Source organism: Leptonychotes weddellii, chromosome 2 (genome assembly GCF_054177405.1).
Source record: "Leptonychotes weddellii isolate Sample4059 chromosome 2, ASM5417740v2, whole genome shotgun sequence".
In the NCBI taxonomy this organism is placed as follows: Eukaryota; Metazoa; Chordata; class Mammalia; order Carnivora; family Phocidae; genus Leptonychotes; species Leptonychotes weddellii.
The window spans coordinates 159,361,576-159,376,906 of NC_138370.1; the positions used below are offsets into that span (position 1 = coordinate 159,361,576).

General features: G+C 45.9%; 1 protein-coding gene across 1 annotated transcript; it reads left to right on the forward strand.

Annotated features, from left to right (window-relative positions):
• The first annotated feature begins 2,211 nt into the window (after window positions 1-2,211).
• CCKAR (cholecystokinin A receptor) lies at window positions 2,212-11,542 on the forward strand. Its single transcript, XM_006739785.3, has 5 exons — window positions 2,212-2,656; window positions 3,357-3,608; window positions 6,625-6,886; window positions 8,771-8,898; window positions 10,014-11,542. The coding sequence occupies exons 1-5, from the start codon at window positions 2,545-2,547 to the stop codon at window positions 10,541-10,543; spliced, it is 1,284 nt and encodes a 427-aa protein (XP_006739848.2). The 5' UTR covers window positions 2,212-2,544; the 3' UTR covers window positions 10,544-11,542.
• The last annotated feature ends 3,789 nt before the right edge of the window (window positions 11,543-15,331 follow it).

Sequence of the window (15,331 nt, forward strand, 5' to 3'; positions counted from 1 at the left end):
TCCTTGGGAGTTTAGGATATCTCCAGCCCCCACCCTCCTATACTCCACTCTCGCTTCCTGCCAGCCGCTGGACACAAGTGGAATAGAGAGGAAAGGAGGGAATGAGGAAGGAAGGGAGGGAGGAAGGAAGGAAGGAAAGAAGGGAGGGAGGGAGGAAAGGGACGGAACTGCAGGGCAGGTCGGCGGAGCCCCCTACCCTTCTGCCCTTGGACCTGCGGCAGCACACTTCTCCACCCGCTAAAGCAGCTACTGATGGGTGTGAGGAGCCTCAGCGGCTAGAGGGACGTCTGCCCAATTGGAGCAACTCAGCAGCCAGCTGCTGGGAAGAGCAGGAGGGTGAAATTTAGCCACTCCCTGGGCTCAAAACCTGAATGTTTATCCCTCCCCAGATCAGGCCAGCACAGCACTGGGTCCCCTCCTAGTGGGCAGGGTCACATCGGTCTGCAGGCTGGAAAGATCCAGCCGACAGGACACGTGGCAGGAAGGATGAGCAGACAGGAGGGCCCTGGCAACAAATGGGCTACATGATCCTAGGATAACAAAGAAGGTTCCAAGCCGCAGGAAGTGGAGTGAGGATGGGTAGGCTGGGGCTTCCAGGGGGTATGCAGTGCTGGTTCTCACCAGCAAATCATGGAGCCACTCTGAGTCTCAGTTTCCTCCTGCATAGAAGGAAAATAATAACTATTATTTGATGGCTATTGATATCATGATCTGTGATTGGGTGAACACGTTTATTTTTTTTTTAAGGTTTTATTTATTAGAACGCCTGGGTAGCTCTGTGGGTTAAGCGACTGCCTTAGGCTCAGGTCATGATCCTGGAGTCCCGGGATCGAGTCCCGCATCGGGCTCCCTGCTCAGCGAGGAGCCTGCTTCTCCCTCTCCCACTTCCCCTGCTTGTGTGCTCTCTCTCTCTCTCTCTCTGACAGATAAATAAGTAAATAAGTAAAAAATTTATCTGTCAGAGAGAGAGAGTGAGCGCACACAACCAGGGGAGCGGCAGGCAGAGGGAGAGGGAGATTTATTTGTCACTCTAGGTGCCACTCTATCTTCCCAGCCCACATCCTCAGCCTCCACAGCAAAAATACCAGTTAGTTCATCTGCATTCAGCAAAGATGCAGTGCGTAGCTCTGTCAACTGAGAGAGCTGTCAGTATACAAGGGCCCCAGAGATACCTAGCAAATAGACCCACTGTCAGCCAGGCACGTGGCATGTCAGAAACACAGGTCCCGCAGCTGCCATCTGCTTCGCCAAAGGTCTGAACTGAGGAGACCATCTGTATGACAGACACTGAGGGGCTTGGGAGGGTGACAGAGCTTCGCAGAAAACCCAGACCCCCCAGGCCGGTCTTCCTTTCTAATCTTACCTCTCACTGTTTGCCCCTCACTCACTTCTACTGTTACCTGTTCCCCAAAGAGGCCAAGCTCATTTCCACCTCAGGGCCTTTGCACTTGCTGTGACCTCTGCCGAAAACACCGTTCTTCCTGCCTAGAAGAAGCTTTCCCCAGATCTTCCCTAGGCTTCCTCCTCCTTGTGTTCCAGATGTCAGATCATGGTCCCCTCCTTCAGAAGGCCTTTCCTGACCACCTCACCTAAATTAGTGCCCCCAATCCATTCCTCTCCATTGCATCATCTGGCTTCCCTTCCTTCATGGTGCTTAACACTATCTGAAAGGATCTTGTTCATTATTTGCTTCTGTGTTCAGAGAGCGCTTGGCAAATGGTTGACTCTCAGTGAATCTGCACTGAATGAATGGACAAATGAATAAATGAATGAATGGGAGATCTTACTAACTTTTCTTGTAATAAGGATCCGGAACCCTATATCCAAAAGCAGCCCCTCCCCTCTCGGTTAACAAGGGCAGAGACCACGAGAAATAACAGTGTGGTTGGTAACAACTTAACAACCAGAGGGCAGTTCTATCTACACACATTGCTGGGCATGGTTCCAAAGCTAAAAAGGCACTAATTGCTTTTATATAAGGAGGTAGAAACGCAGTCCCTCCGTGCCCTTCAGTCCTGATGGTCTGCATTATCGTATCTGTTACCGTGTTAATTGTTCCTGTCTCACACAGCCAGCCTGGGCTTTCTTCTGCATATGTCTGGGTTGGTGACAGGTTCCTATGCAGAGAAGAGAGGTACCGGGGAAGCGTGTGTGTTTGTGTCCGTGCATGCGTATCTGTGTGTGTACAAGTGTGTATAAGAGAGCAGTGACACTCTGGGAAGGGTTAACTCGCAGGCCAGCTGTCTGTGCTCAGGGCCCTTAGACTGGCCCAGGAATGGGAGGGGTGGGCTCGGAAGGTGGAGCAGGCTTGGCTTGCCTGAGCTGCCTTTTCCAAGACAGGAGAGCACATGCTTGCCCAGCTGGACCGAGCGGGGTGAACTCACGTCGCCTTTAGGAATGGCTGCAGAAGCCCACACCTGGAAATCCCTCCCTCCCTGCCCCTGCACGGCAGGTTGCGTCTGGGAGGCTCTCCAGTCATTAGAGGAATGAGCTGAGGGTGAGCAATTCACCAGCTCGCCAGCACTTGGAGAACAGCAGGTGAGGATGGATGTGGTCGACAGCCTTCTCGTGAATGGAAGCTACATCACCCCTCCCTGTGAGCTGGGAATCGAAAATGAGACGCTTTTCTGCTTGGATCAGCCCCATCCTTCCAAAGGTAGGTGTCAGACACTGTTATTTTAATTCAGAGAATGATCGAGGGGAGGGAGAAATCAGCAAAGACGAGGCTGATAGAGAAAATATAACAAAGTCCTCTTGAGACCAGGCTGGATAAAGTCATACGTTCACAAGTTTGGATAACAGATCAAAAAGCAGAACTGAGTCAAATACCCTGATTGTTCCCCCGCAGGAGAGTTGAGATGGGTGTATAGGACATGGGGGGCAGGGGGAACAAAAGCCAAGGGAGGAGGAGCTGAAGTGTCATAAGAATGGGGTACAAGTGTCGAAGGTGGAACTTACCAGCATCGCAGAAAAGGTGTTGTCACAATCGAGCTGTCACCTTTTCTTGGGGGAAATCCAGCATGAAAAAGTGATTAAAGTGAAATCATGCTTAGCAGCTGGGAAAAGAAAGCAATCACTAGTCACTGGAGAAGCTTTGTTCTTAAGAAAAAGTGGTTCCCTGCATGATTTTTTAACAAATTAACCTCCCAGAAGCAACGGAATCACTCCGTGCGCTCCTCAGTTTGCTTCTGCAAAATACTGTCGCTAGAGGAATAGTCGGGTTCAGTGATTGTAGACCCTTGCAAAAAAAAAAAAAAAAATCTGCAGGAAATCACCGTTCATTTCGTGTGCTAAGGTTTTAACATTCTGTTCCCATAACCTCCGTCCCTCTGTCTCGTCCCCGTTACTCTTTGCAGAGTGGCAGCCAGCCGTGCAGATTCTCCTGTACTCCGTGATTTTCCTGCTCAGTGTGCTGGGGAATACGCTGGTCATCACCGTGCTGATTCGGAATAAGAGGATGAGAACTGTCACCAACATCTTCCTGCTCTCGCTGGCGGTCAGCGACCTCATGCTCTGCCTCTTCTGCATGCCGTTCAACCTCATCCCCAACCTGCTCAAGGATTTCATCTTCGGGAGTGCTGTTTGCAAGACCACCACCTACTTCATGGGTGAGTTTGCTGCTGGCGACTATTTCTGGAGCTGGCCCCAGACCCCACTCGGCCCCAGACCTTCCCAACCCCTGACAGCCTCAGCAGAGGCGTCCTGCTGAGTGAAAAAAAACCAGAACACCCACCAAAAAAACAAACAGAAAAAAATGAAAACAAAAAAACATCTGGCTGCGTGGGGCTGTGTGCAAGGACGCAGGTGCTGGCTTTAAGGTAGGTCGGTCCTCACGTGTCGCCAGAAGTCAGTTCCCTGTGTGTCATCTGTTTCAGAGGTCAGTTTCTCAGGGTGGAGTAAGTTGTTAAGCACCCACAGAAGAGGTTGGTTTTGCTTGCTTCTGCTAGAAAGAAAGAAGGATTCAAGCGACTCTGTCCCTTCCTGGAAGCCACAGGTCGTAGTCTGAGCTCTGCCCAAGCCGAGCCATGGCTTTTGGGGGTGGTGGGGGTGGTGGAGGAGGGTTCTTTCTGTTGTTGCGCCTGCTCTCCTAGGGAACAGGGGCTATGTGAAAACCAGTTTCATCCCAGCTCTAGATTCCTGTCTCAGGATTCACTTCCCAGCCTGATCCCCAGGGACTGGGACGCTCTCGGGCAGAGAGAGAGAGAGAGAGAGCCCTCTGACACTAACTGAGGAGCTGATTTTGCTCCCAGAGCCTGTGGGTCATTAAGCTCCCCCTGACTGGCTGAGACATGCAGATCAATCTGCCAATCAAAATGATGATGATAAATACAAATCGCAAGAGCCGAGATTTTTGAGTACTTTTTATGCACCAGATGTTGTACAAAGGGCTTTTACTCCCACTATCTCATCTCCCAACCCACCCTGCGAAATAAAATACAGCTGTTCTTTCCCGTCTCACCGAGGCGCGAACAGAAGCACAGAGAGGTTGATCATGTGCCCGGGGACACGCAGGTGGTAAGCCACAGAGCTGAGATTTGAACCTAGATCAGGAGCCACCACGGTGGTGGGTGAGGACGCCGCCCCAGTTTGCCAGCTGCTGGGGTTCCCCTGAAGCCGAACAAAGATGTTTCTCGGCTCTCTGTCTGCCAGATTGCCCTGTGCCTTACCCCTTCCGAGTACTAGCTGCGGGGAGGAGGAGAGGCGGGAAATGAGGGAGGGTTGTTTTTTGTTCTAACCTCAGCCTTGCGTTGGCCTGGAGCCGTCCTCAGTGACCTGAAAGCTTTCAAAGCCTTGATTTCTCCCCATTGAGGCAACGGGATCCAACCCTGACAAAACGATGATGAATTACTGATCCGTGTCCCACGGACAAACAACCAAGAAAGTGTCCGTCCTTGTCCAAGAGCTCTGAAAATAAAGACAGACCTACAAATGAAAGGGATCATGATTAAACAATGAAGCACTAACAGTTAACTAGCATCTCCTCGCGCTTTCAGCTTTCATGGCCCACCCATATGTATCTTGTGATAATATTATTTAAGAATCTTAACTAGGGTCTGTGAAAGGAGATTTAAAACAAGTGCTTGTGTGATCGCACAACACTGTAAATGTGCCGAAGGCCACAGAATTGCCCGCTTGAAAATGGTTAATTTTTTGTGATGTTTCACCTAAAAAAAAAAATGTTTTTAAAAATAGCTAAAATGGAAAGCAAGAAAATTCTGAAGCTGTTTGCAATACCGTAATGGTTTGGTTGGATTTCTAAATCCGGGGATTTTGATTCTGCCCTTGATTCTGTGTTCTCCTCAATACTATTCCTAACAGTTAACATTCATTAAACTCCTTATATGCAGCAAAAAAAAAAACGAAAAAAAAGGAAAGAAGGAAGAAAGGAAGGAAGGAAGGAAGGAAGAAAGAAAGAAAAAAAAAGAAAGAAAGAATGCTTGCCTGATGGTGGGTTTATAATAACAATGAGCCCATTATACAGATTTGACTCTGAAGATGCGGGGGCTACACTCTGTAATCTCAGTGTCATCAGTTCCTTGGGGTACAGTGCAGGAAAACACAGCCATCCTGTCTCAGAACATGCGTTTTTATTTAATGGTTTTGGGGTTGTAGATTCCTTCAAGTCTCTAAGGAATACTGTAAGTATATCACCCTAGAAAAGAGAACATTTTTATAAACAGTTTCAGAGAATTTATTTATACCCATAAAAGGCCCCAGGCTAAGAGCTTCTTCTCCCCAACTTAGGTTCATTCTAAGGCTGAAGAAATCATGCTAAAGATAATCAGAAAAACTGACAGAATCCATGGGTGAATAGGTAAAGGGAATTTTTAGGGGATAAGACGTGATAGTAAGTATACACACACAAAATACAAAAGTTAAAGAAAATTAAGTTTTTTTTACTCTGCCTAAGCACATCATTGTGAGGTTTTGTGATGTCTTTCTCGCTGATGATGCATGCTCGTTCTACAAAATACAGAAAAGCAAACAGAATAAGAAGGAAAGTTCTAGTCCTCCCACCAGGAGCAACCTTTGGTTACAGTATAGCGTGACCTCCCTTTATCCTTCCTTTACTATGTGTTTTTTCAACAGAATGCTTTTTCAAATTTATAATGTTTCATTCTTAAAAAGAGTCTGTACTAGAAATTCTCGGAAAGTTTTAATGCCTCCAGCTCAGACCCCAGTGACCTTTCAGGGTCACCGTCCTTAAGAATCTGGGTTATTAGGTCAACTTAACTTCAGGTTATGCTCAAAATGAGAGCTTCTCTCTAGGCGACTCAAAAACCTCTTCTGTGGGAGAGGAACATATCTCATCCCCTTGGTTATTAATTAATGAGCAACTTCAGCCTGAGAAGGAGTTCAGTTGTAATCAAAGTTCAATAAACGTATCTAAATGTTGGCAATCATATATATTCATAAATACATTTCTTTAACTGCCTTAAATCCTTTTTGAAGCAAAGCTGGGAATCAATCATTTAAAAAAAAATACAGGTACATGATCTTTCTTCCCCTCTGAGTGTTGTCCCTCGATATCGAACCTGTGCAGAGCAGATATGCTTAAGCTAATGTGCAAATAAACTTGGGATTTCAGAGCTATCATAACCAGCTTCTTTATTCCTTTCCCAGGCACGTCTGTGAGTGTATCCACCTTTAATCTGGTAGCCATATCTCTGGAAAGATACGGTGCAATTTGCAAACCCTTACAGTCCCGGGTCTGGCAGACCAAATCCCATGCTTTGAAGGTGATTGCCATGACCTGGTGCCTCTCCTTCACTATTATGACTCCGTACCCAATTTATAGCAGCCTGGTGCCTTTTACCAAAAATAACAACCAGACGGCGAATATGTGCCGCTTTCTACTGCCAAATGATGTCATGCAGCAGTCCTGGTAAGGTGGTGTGGTGTTTATTTGCGAAATGCGACTTGTCACGGTGTGCAGTTTTTATAAAAACGGGAATGTATTGTCCAGAGCGGCTGGGGGAGGTCCGTGTCCAGGAGACTTTGAGGAGGATTATTCTAACTTCTTTTTAGGATAATAGTGATAGCAGACACTTACGTGTTCTGTTTTAAATGCCATACACATATGACTTCAATTAATCCTCTTAAAACCCGATAGGGTAGGTACTGTTATCATCCCCATTTTGCAGATGATGAAACTGAGACACGGAGAAGTTAAGTGAGTTGCTCAAGGTCACAAAACTAGAAGAGAGAGAGCCTCTCTGCTTACCCGCTATGCAGAATGCCTCTGGATGGTCTAGCGGGGGGTTGGCTACAGCATCTGGAGGGCTATGATTTTTCTAAGAACTGAAGATAAAGCAGAGAATGAGTCCCAAATCCCGTGTGGTTGGGTTTTTTTGTTTTTTTTAGAGCTGCAGCTATGGTATTGGCACACAGAACACTTCACTAGACATAGACAGGCGAGATTCTAAGGCTTTCTTTGCTTGCTAGCCGACTGCCGTTGGACAAGTGCAAGGAACCTCTCTGAGGTTCAGGTTCTTTATCTATGCAACGATATAATAATAGAGATTTTTTTTAATCTACCTCATTGGTGGCTATAAGATTCAAAGGAGAGCCTGTGTATGAAAATGTCATTAAATATTCTAAAAAATACAAACGCAGGGTATTACGTTTACGAATTCCAGGCATATTTTAGAATCAGGGAACTAGATATTCAAAAATGGCTCAAAACTGAGATAATCTCTGCTTTCTTTGCCTTCCTTTTTTTTTTTTTTATTTCAACCAAGTAACACACACACACACACACACACACACAGAGTTATGTTGCAAATGAGAGAAACATTTCCAAGACTTGAAAAGGAATCTTATCAAAACATGTCCAATTGAAATGAGAAATGGCCAGCCACTGTGAGCCTCTGACAATTTTACGGCCTAATCCTGTAACCTTACACATGCCAGACTGCAAAAATGATTTAGGGGCCAGACTCATAAAGGAGGCTGTGGGGCTTCAGGAATCAAACATGTTTAGAGAAAGCATAGCTCTGCCCCACCAGGCACTAGAAGGAGCCCACCACTGTGCCAATGGGGCAGAAATAGCCAGAACACCCTGTTGTGCAAAACCACGGAGATCATCCATCATTCCTACCTATGGGCTTGACGGTTCTGTTGTTGTAAAGTCAACAAATGGTATATTGTGATGCTTAAAAGCACAGATTCTAGAATTGCATATTCCTTGGGTTCAAATACCCCCTTTGCCGCTAGGTGTGTGACTCTGAATGAATGATTTAATCTCTATAAATCTCAGTTTCCTCCTGTATAAAATAGGTATTATGGTAACAGTACCTACCTCAAAGGTTACTATGGGAGTTAAATCTAGTGTTGCATATATATATGAAATATTATTATCTGTACAATGCTTAGCCTAGTGTGTCGCGCAGTAAGTCCTCGATGAATGTAAGCTCTTGTCAGTATTTGTTGATGTTTTTGGTAACAGCTTTATTGAGATTATTCACATGCCTTTGCTGTTGTTAAGTTCTCATCGGTTCTACATGAAGGCTTGTTTCGGGCACAGAACACACCAGCCTTTTCCAACTTAACTAGTCCTTCATAATAGACTTTATCTGAAAAAAAGAAGAGAAATAAGCAACTTCGAATGACCGAACCTCCAGACATAGTATTTCCAAGGCTATTAGATACTAGTAATTAATGTGTTTGCCCAGACCAGTTGAAATGGAGATGAATCCTATTTATTCCATCCTGTCTGAGTTTGAAATACTGGAGTTTATGGTTATTGAATTTCTTTTTATTTTATTAGGCACACGTTCCTGTTACTCATCCTCTTTCTTATTCCCGGAATCGTGATGATGGTGGCGTACGGATTGATCTCTTTGGAACTTTACCAAGGAATAAAGTTTGATGCTATCCAGAAGAAGTCTGCTAGGGGTAACTACCTCTTTGCTGTATGGTTTATGCCAAAATATCGCAAAAGCTTGGTTCCTATAACATAAATAGTTATACCCAGAGTGTGTGTTGGAGATTTTTGGAAGTATCCTTGGGAGAGACTCTGTGCCGCAAGGCACAGTCAAGAGACCTAGTGTCCCTATTCCCTCATCTGTAAAATGGAGAAATTGTCCCTCTCAAAACGGACCTAACACGCATATACCCAGTTATCAACTGAGGGCCCGTGTGTCCCTCACTGTCTGCAGTGTTGCATTCCAACGGACCCCTCCTTCCACAACTGAAGGGAATTGTAACTCCAACCCCCCACCTCTGGTCTCCCTTTCCTTATCACCCTGCAGTTGCCCAAAACCTAACTTCTTCCCACTCATTGTAATCCACTAGCCACTACAATTTACCCCAACACCTTTGTTGATATAACTTTTTGCCCTTCTCATTCCACCCCTTCATTCAGCTCTTTTACCAGAACTTGTATGTCTCCAGGGCTTCTTTGGTTTTGGTTGATTTTTGCTCATTATCCAGGTTTCCCAGTAAAAGCATTCTGGAAGCTTACCAAGCAAGCAGGGACCTTTCCCCTGAGGATCTGGGAAAAGAAAGAGTGTGAATATTCACTCTTTAGTAATTCGTATCCTTATAATTGATGTCTGTAAAGTATTCTTTTATTATATACTATGTATATGATAGATTATATATTATTGTTGTTGTTTTTAAGATTTTACTTATCTACTTGAGAGAGACAAGAGAGAGTGAGGGGAGGGGCACAGGGAGAGGGAGAGAATCACAAGCAGACTCTGGGCTCAGTGCAGAGCCCAGTGCGGGGCTTGATCTCAAGACCCGGAGATCAAGACCTGAGCGGAAACCAAGAGTTGGAGGCTCAACCAACTGAGCCACCCAGGCACCCCACATTATTTTATTAGTTTTAAGTAGCTTTCCATTTGAAGGAAAGGACTGCTGTAGATCAGTACTTACCCATACCAGCACAGGCCCAAGGATGCCTGCCCCCTGCTTCAGTTCCAGTTTGGTTTGACCCCCTCGGTGGAGGGGGCATCTGCCCCGCGTGACCCATCCCCAACAATAAGCCATGTCACTTGCCCATCCAGACAGGAAACCGAGCACCGGCAGCAGCAGGTATGAGGACAGCGATGGGTGTTACCTGCAGAAGGCCAAGCCCCGCAGGAAGCTGGAGCTTCAGCAGCTGTCCACCCCCAGCAGTGGCGGGGTCAACCGCATCAGGAGTAGCAGCTCCGCGGCCAACCTCATGGCCAAGAAGCGGGTGATCCGCATGCTCATGGTCATCGTGGTCCTCTTCTTCCTGTGCTGGATGCCCATCTTCAGCGCCAACGCCTGGCGGGCCTATGACACGGCGTCGGCCGAGCGCCGCCTCTCGGGGACCCCCATTTCCTTCATCCTCCTGCTGTCCTACACCTCCTCCTGTGTCAACCCCATCATCTACTGCTTCATGAACAAACGGTTCCGCCTTGGCTTCATGGCCACCTTCCCCTGCTGCCCCAACCCTGGTCCCCCAGGAGCGAGAGGAGAGGTGGGAGAGGAGGAGGAAGGCAGGACCACGGGGGCCTCTCTGTCCAGGTATTCCTACAGCCACATGAGCGCCTCGGCGCCGCCCCCCTGAGCTGTGCGGGCCTCCAGGGCTGCAGGAAGGAGGGGCGGAGGGCGGAGACCGGAAGGAAGATTCCCTTGCCCATGGGAGCTGTTCATTGGCCGCTTTTCATCCTTCATCCGGGTTCCAGGGGAAACTCCAGCAGAGTGGGGCTGTGACTTGGTTTCTGGGCAAGTCCAGGCAGGAAGGGTTCAGTAACATTCACCATCAGAAACACCTCAACAGGCCAGTCACAGGAGTCCAACGGGGCTCGTTCTACAAATGCGATGCCAAACACGTGGTCCAAACGGAGATGTGAACCCTACTTAAGCTTTATTAGTTTCTAGAACATCCAGGGTGGGCTCTTATTCCCCCTAGTGACACAGTTCTGAGCTCTGCTTCATCTGCTGATGCAGAAGTGTGGAGGCTGCTTTGCCTCTGCAGAGAGTCTATCATGTACATAGTGTAGCCACCCCTCTCATCATGACCACAAAAAGGGAACATGAAGCAAACCCTCTTCTGGCCATTTTTCTGAAGTAAGACAACAGCCTGACTTTTTCTTTTTGACGTTGGCCAGGGCCATTCAGAGACATAATTTTATGGTGTCATCAAAAGAGCTTAAGGAATGTTGTCTAAAGAGATTGAATTGGGAATTTATGTTTCTAAAAAGAAAAGAGATTTGCGGCAAATAGCTGAGTGGAATGCCATCTTCCCATCATGAACATTAAGAGCCAGAAGGCACACAGAAAATTTTTTTCTACTTTAATGACATATATCGCTTAACCCCTCCTTTATATGGCAATATGGAACCCCATGGCTTCTTTGCCTCAATTTCTCATACTCATCTGGCACTGCCTCTTTCCCAGAAGGACTCCAGGTAGAAAGGAGAGTTGTAACCTATGTGTACCTGTCCAGGGGTGGAAACAGAAACATGTATAGCCAGTCCCAGAAGAAAAACTGGCATTCTCGGACCCCATTCGCAAATAGTTTTGAAGGTCAAAGCTGTCTGTCCCATTAAATATAACCTATGTATTTGTCAGTAATATATATGTACAAACCAAACATATAAGTATGTTCTTTACATATAAGTATATTCTTCAGTGTGTTGAAAAAAGAAAAAAAATAGTGAATGGATGTTGGAATTCAGTAATTGTTATCATTTTACATTCCTTCACAACAGCTAGAGTTCCATGTGAACTTTTCCTTGCAAAACTAGGGTTAAATCTCTCTCCTCCAATTTAGAAATCTCAATTAAAATAAGACATGAGCTATAAATTTAGATAGTAGGAAGTACATTTCTAGAATAGAATGTATCAATCCGCTCTGCCAGCACTTTTCTTTCTTTCTTTTTTTTTTTTTTTTCGAGGTAACATTGTCTTGACTATTTAAATAAGTTAATACAGGCATTTTGGACAGAAACAAGTGTACATGCTAGTGTAGGAATAAAAAAGGAAAGAAGGAGGGAAGGAGGGAAGGAAGGAAGGAGGGAGGAAAGGAAGGAGGGAAGGAGGGAGGGAGGGAAGAAAGCCGGGAAGGAAGGAAGGAGGGAAGGAAGGAAGGAAGGAAAGAAGGAAGGAAGGAAGGAAAGAAGGAAGGAAGGAAGGAAGAAGGGAGGGAGGAAGTTCATAGTGTCCATGCCTCCAAGCATCTGACAAGTGAGTTTTTCTTTTCCTGGCTTTCATGGGACCGTGACCATCCGTTGTTCCAGGCCTGACATTCTTCAGGATGCACAAAGGTCGGTGATTTCAATCATGGAAAAAAAATCCATGTGAAAAGGAGAAAGGGAAGACAGTGGCACGAAGGGGTCATGAATAGGGGAAGGGATATTGTGTAACTTAAGATGTGCCACCATTTAATTTTTTGGGTGGGATGGCCGTGTGCTAACAGATGAAACATTATTGAGAACATGACCATTTATTATAGGAGACTTTTCAAGCCAGATGTTAGTTTTTCTATTTCTCGGGCTGCCGTGTCATGTTAGTATTTATAACCAGTCATCTCAAATATTTCAAGATAAAAAAATTCGATGGACTAAAGCATGTACTGCTAAATGATAAAAGGAATAAGACGTGAAATTGTCTCCATTATTTAAGTAAATTCTACAAAATCTACAATTTTCCTTCCAGAAGAAAAAGCCTTCCCCTTTGACAGTGTTAGCCTATAAATAAAGATAAATTAGGCCCTCCCCCCATTATTGGGAACGTCTGGAAGTTCCAAAGGTGCGTTAACATCTGCATAGGGCTGCCAGATTTAGCAAATAAAAATACAGGATGTCCAGTTAAATTCTAATTTCAAATAAGCAACAAATAATTTTTTTTAGCATGAGAATGCCCCATGCACTAACGTACATCCTGTATTTTATCTGGCAATCCTACTTTAAAATAATTTAAAAAGTACATAAAAATATAAATAAGATTTCCCAGATACAGGACAGTAATATGCCTCTGTTCACTAAAATTCATTGGATGGTCTTTCATATAATGGAAGCTTTTTTAAAAAAGAAGACAAATGCTATTAACTTTCAGAATCTGTGTCTCACCTTTGGGAACAGTATCATCAACAGGCTGATTTTACTTAAGAAACATTTTTATTAACATAAAGCTATTCAAGTAGTTTGTGGAATCAGCTGCCTTTATTTCCTGCTGCAGTGGATTACTAATTTGAATTGGAACTAAAGGGGCCCATACAGTTAAGAAAACAGATTCACGAAGTTCCTAGTATTTTCTAGTGTTTTCAGGTAGCTTCCACACATCACCAGTGCAGTGAATTATAACTTGTGTCTTTGATCTTTCCTCAACCCATATGTCCCAATGGCTTCTGGTGCCCCAGTTACTGTGGTAATTTCTCATGATAAACTTGTAGTGGTGAATGAGCAATGCATGTATCTATATGTTGGTCACACATGTTTGCGTATGCTTAACATGTATCTCCTCCATTCGGTTAAACTGTAATCGTGACGCACATGACAATAGCTGTCGAACCTCCAACCTCCACTGTAATTCCTTCCAGTGTTTTGCCCAGCACTCTGCATGCTGGGATTGCTCAATAAATATTGTGACTGACTTCTGCTCTGCCCCCTATGCTTTGGGAGCGCTCTTTCCGTCCACAGGAGCAGTTCTCAGCAAGGGGGCATATTCTTGGGGGAGTATCCAGAATTTCTGGAAGGGTTTTCCCAACACCCAAGAGCTGGCTATGTGAGTATCTGCTGTCATTTCTCCCTTCCCTTTGCTCTCTTCCTGGGTGTGTGTGTGCGCGCATGCATGTGTGTGTCTGTGTGTGTGTGTATGTGGGTGTGTGCGCGCATGCATGTGTGTGCCTGTGTGTGCATGCATGCGTGTGTGTGGGGGTGTGTGCGTGCGCAACTGGAGATGTTACTAATGGGAGGATGTTGCATCTGTGAACAGTGCTAGACACAGATTTTTTTTTTTTAAAGATTTTGTTTATTTTTATTTATTTGACAGAGAGAGAGAAACAGCATGAGAGGGGATAGGGTCAGAGGGAGAAGCAGGTTCCCCGCTGAGCCGGGAGCCAGATGTGGGACTCGATCCCGGGACTCCGGGATCATGACCTGAGCCGAAGGCAGTCACTTAACCAACTGAGCCACCCAGGCGCCCTAGACACAGATTTTTTAAAAGGACCAGGCAAAGGACATCTAAAGTGGTCAAAAGTCATAGAAGCAGAAAGTAGAAGGGCGGTTACCAAGGGCTGGGGGAGCAAGCGAGGAGGGGGAGTTCGTGTTTAGCAAGTATAGAGTTTTCGTGTTGCAAGATGAAAAGCTTGGAGATCTGTTGCGCAACAGTGTGAAAATACTTAACAGTACTGAACTGTACACCTAAAAATGGTGAAGGTGGTAAATTTAACATTGTATGTTTTTTAGCAAGATAGAAAAGTGGGGGAGGGGTTGGTCTATCATATCCTTCGATTTTGCTCTTCTCTGCCCTCATTCTCATTAAGGAGAATAGCAAAGAACCATCACAACAATCCTACTCCATGCTAAAGTACCCAACTGACTCTTTAGGGCTGTAGATATTATCGAAGCCCACTTGGTGCCCTTAGCTTTTCTCTCCCATCCATTGTTCTCCTGTATGACCCCTCTGACAGCATTTCTGCTCCAACCAAGGTGCTCCATCCCTCTGCTTCCTTGATTTGGATGTGTCTGGCCCCCCTGGCGTCCTAGCCACCCTCAAATGGAATATCGATTCCAAATTTCCTAGACCCCTCCTGTAGTGAAGGCCAGCTGCGCCCCCCACGGCTTCTCTTAAAGCCCAGCCTGTGAGGAATCCTAGCTCCTCCTTCTTGCCCAGGAAGAGAGGTCAGACAAGCATGAATTATCCAGCACCCATAGCACATACAGGTGCTCATAAGTGTTCGGGGGGATGAACGAATGAGTGAACGAATGAATACATTTGAATGGAGTTGTTCCTCAGTGCGAGTTCTCTCCTGGCCACTTGGGGGCAGGGCGAGCATCTTGCACTGAGTGTGCAGTGGAGCTTGACAAAGGACAATGCTGATGGGCAGCCACACTGTGTTCCTCGTCCTCCACGATGTACATGAAATCCAGCTGATCCTGCATTCAAGTTCACTGACATAAACACCTGCTCTGTGGGCAAAGCAGATGTACTCTGGACCACAAATCCAGAAGCCTGTGTTCCAGTTGCAGCCCTCTCGCTTGCTCGCTGTGTGGCCCCAGGCAAGTCACACCCCGTCTCTGGGTATCAGTTCCTTCTTGTGCGAAATGAGAGGTTGTCGATCCCTCTCTGATACTCTGTGACTCGGTGGCTCAGAATTTGCTGTGTCCTCTTCTTAGCCCACACCTGCTCT

Excerpts from the sequence above, each read along its gene's own strand:
- CCKAR (XM_006739785.3), top strand. The coding sequence starts at position 2,545 with ATGGATGTGGTCGACAGCCTTCTCGTGAATGGAAGCTACATCACCCCT. Across the intron at positions 6,887-8,770 it reads GATGTCATGCAGCAGTCCTG|GCACACGTTCCTGTTACTCA; the intron begins GTAAGGTGGTGT and ends TTATTTTATTAG. Across the intron at positions 8,899-10,013 it reads CCAGAAGAAGTCTGCTAGGG|ACAGGAAACCGAGCACCGGC; the intron begins GTAACTACCTCT and ends TTGCCCATCCAG.